The sequence below is a fragment of the Echinops telfairi genome, unplaced genomic scaffold (assembly GCF_000313985.2).
Source record: "Echinops telfairi isolate 266 unplaced genomic scaffold, ASM31398v2 ScPeMD7_2;HRSCAF=8, whole genome shotgun sequence".
NCBI classification, from domain to species: Eukaryota; Metazoa; Chordata; class Mammalia; order Afrosoricida; family Tenrecidae; genus Echinops; species Echinops telfairi.
In genome coordinates, this window is record NW_022103898.1 from 55,215,845 (window position 1) to 55,218,650 (window position 2,806).

Below are 2,806 nucleotides of genomic sequence, written 5' to 3' on the forward strand. Positions count from 1 at the left end.
GGTGTTACTACTTTTTATGTCTGTTTGCCTAGCGTGTTGAAAACTAGTTTTGACAAAACATATTCATTATTTTTATATATAAATACCATAATAATTTGATGTCTATGGATAGTACACTCAAGCACTCAGCTACTAACCAAATCAGAGGAAGGATCTGATTTTCAAAACATCACAGCCATTGACAATCATGTGGAATACAGTTCTGCTCTGGAAGGCATGTGGTTGAGATGATTCAAAATAGACTTTATGATGACTATTTGTTTATTTTTTAAGTGGGGAGGATGGTTGGGAAAAAATTAGTACCCAAATCATTACCAAGTAAACAGTAAATAGTCACAGTCTGAAACTATGCTGCATTATTTATGAGGGCTGGTAATGTGTCATAGTTTTTATGAGTTTGTGCATGAGTATCAATTATATAGTTTTTAATAATAAAATGACTTTAAAGCAATATGTGAACTTTATACTTTTAGAAGTCTTCGGTTTTTTTGGTTTTATACTAATAATACAAATTCCGATATTCTTTAGTACAAAATTCCATGTTCCTTTTATGACTAACCACCAGACCCATGACCGTCACAGTCTCCTCTTTAGCTAAAAGAAAGAAAAAAAATATTTTTATATTACAGAAGTAATTCGATAAAATCTCTAAGATAATAGAATAAATTTGCTTTTAACTAATATAAGCCAATACTGAATAAATGATAATATCTTTGGTACTTTTAAATGTTTTAGGCACTATTACTTATGGGCAATGTAACATTTAATTTTTCTAGATTTATTTTGTTATTGCAAAATATACACTAATTGACTAGTTTCTACATGTACCATTTGGTGACATTGATTGTATTCTTCAAGTTGTACAGTCATTCTCACCTTCCTTTTCTGAGTTCATAAAATATCACTGTCCTATAAGGTTTTATCTAATCTTTTAAATTGCTCTTGATGATTTGTTCCCACATAGTTTTATACTTAAAGGAATATATGTTCAAGGAAGACCTTTTTTATTACAAAAGTTAAACTTTGATTTTATGAAGACTTAGGGGAAATTTTTGGTTTGAGATTTAAAGATACATCAAGGCAGTAATTTCAGGAGTTTAACTGCCCTCTATCGCTCCAGGTCTTGAGTCTATGAGAATTTGAAATTGTGTTCTGTATCTTTTTTTAATCAAAATTCTTCTATATAATCTTTGATCAAACTTCAGTAATGGTAGTCAGGTACCATCCAGTTCTGATTCATGGCACAGGAGGCAGTTGTTCATGGAGGCAGTTGGCCAGGCATTCCATATTATCCTATTCTTGACTCTCTTTCTTCCTCTGTATGTCTTCATTTATTGGCTGCAGAACAGGAAATTATAGGGAAATGGTAGTACAGTGGGGTAAGTGTTAGGCTGCAACTGCAAGGTGAGTCGTTCAAACCCACCAGCTGCCCACAGGAAAAAGATAAGTTCAGAAAACTTAAGGAGCAGTTCTGTCACTATGAGTTGGAGGTCAAGTCAACGGTAGTGTATTCTTGGATGGCTCTTCAAAAGTAGATAAAAAATATTTTTTTAATGTATACTATTCCTTTTATGCCACAAATCTCAAATTTAACATTTCTCTAGTTGTACCCTATAACATTAATTTACTATACTGTGTTTTACATGATTTCAGAGATAGTCATTTTTTCAAAGTTCTTAGGTAGATTTACTATTTTAGAATTTATCCAGCAATAGACAATATAATGACAATAAATGTTAGCATTAATTAGATGTATACTATATGGGAGCTGTGTGGTAGGTGATATGAATCCATCTTTACTTAATCTTTACACTGAACATGTTATCAGATTTTTTTAAATATCCATCTCTCAATCCTGATGTATTTTCCCAGTGTTATTTTACTAAAATCCTGAACTTCTTTTTGGTAAACTTCCTTTGATTTTGGCAAGAGGTGTAAAAAATGTGACAGCACTTTTGCATTATATTTGCGAAACCAGCAGAAACCAGTTCACTAGAAGAAAAACCTTGTGCTTTGGTAGCACAGAAAAGAGGCACTTAGCTTCTGCTTGACTCATGTCAGGAGACTTCTTTGCCTTTCTCTTGTTGCTATTGCTGACACCATGGAGACAGTGCCCATATGGAGTGTCCTCAGCTGACAGACTACAACTGCTTCAGGGGCGTTCTTGGCTAGAATCTTTGCAGAAGCAGATTGCTAGGTCTTTCTTATGCAAAGCTGCGGGGTGGGTTTGAACCACCAACCTTTGTGTTAAAAGCCAGGTGTTTAACTGTTGCACCATTAGGGCTCCTTATTTTCTCTCTAGACCTTAATAAATTTTACTGAATTATTATATAAGAGATGACCCCTAGGGGGTTATACTAGTTTTAAATTGTCTAGACTTTCTGCTCACAAGGTTCATCAAATAGAATGCACATTTAAAATTACATGACTTACATGAAAACTCTATTTAGCGCTAAGGTATAAATGAGTACATGTTTTCATGTCATTTATACTGATATATTGATTTTTTTTCTCAAGGTTTTGAAAGAGGGAAGGAAGATGCTTCTCAAAATAAAGATGACTCTTCACTTTCTATGTCAAAGAGCAAGGTGAGTATATTGTTACCCACAAATGTATGATTGTTTCAATATTCTAATGTTTAAAATGAGAAAACTAACACAGAGTCGATCAGATTTTTATTGAATTTTATTGTGTTAGTTAATCCAAACCTTGTGATATGTACAGGAAAAAGCAAAGTTCCACTGTGACTGACTTAAATGCTGCTGATTACATTTGATTATCAGGAAATACAGTATTAATAAGCAGT

The 2,806-nt window shown here is 33.0% G+C and overlaps 1 protein-coding gene across 1 annotated transcript in view; it reads left to right on the forward strand.

Annotated features, from left to right (window-relative positions):
• OSBPL8 (oxysterol binding protein like 8) overlaps positions 1–2,806 on the forward strand; it is a 211,778-nt gene that overhangs the window by 151,300 nt on the left and 57,672 nt on the right. Inside the window, exon 5 of the mRNA XM_045288746.1 lies at positions 2,518–2,588. Within this exon, the coding sequence (XP_045144681.1) occupies positions 2,518–2,588 (71 nt within the window). The remainder of the gene's footprint in view (positions 1–2,517; positions 2,589–2,806) is intronic.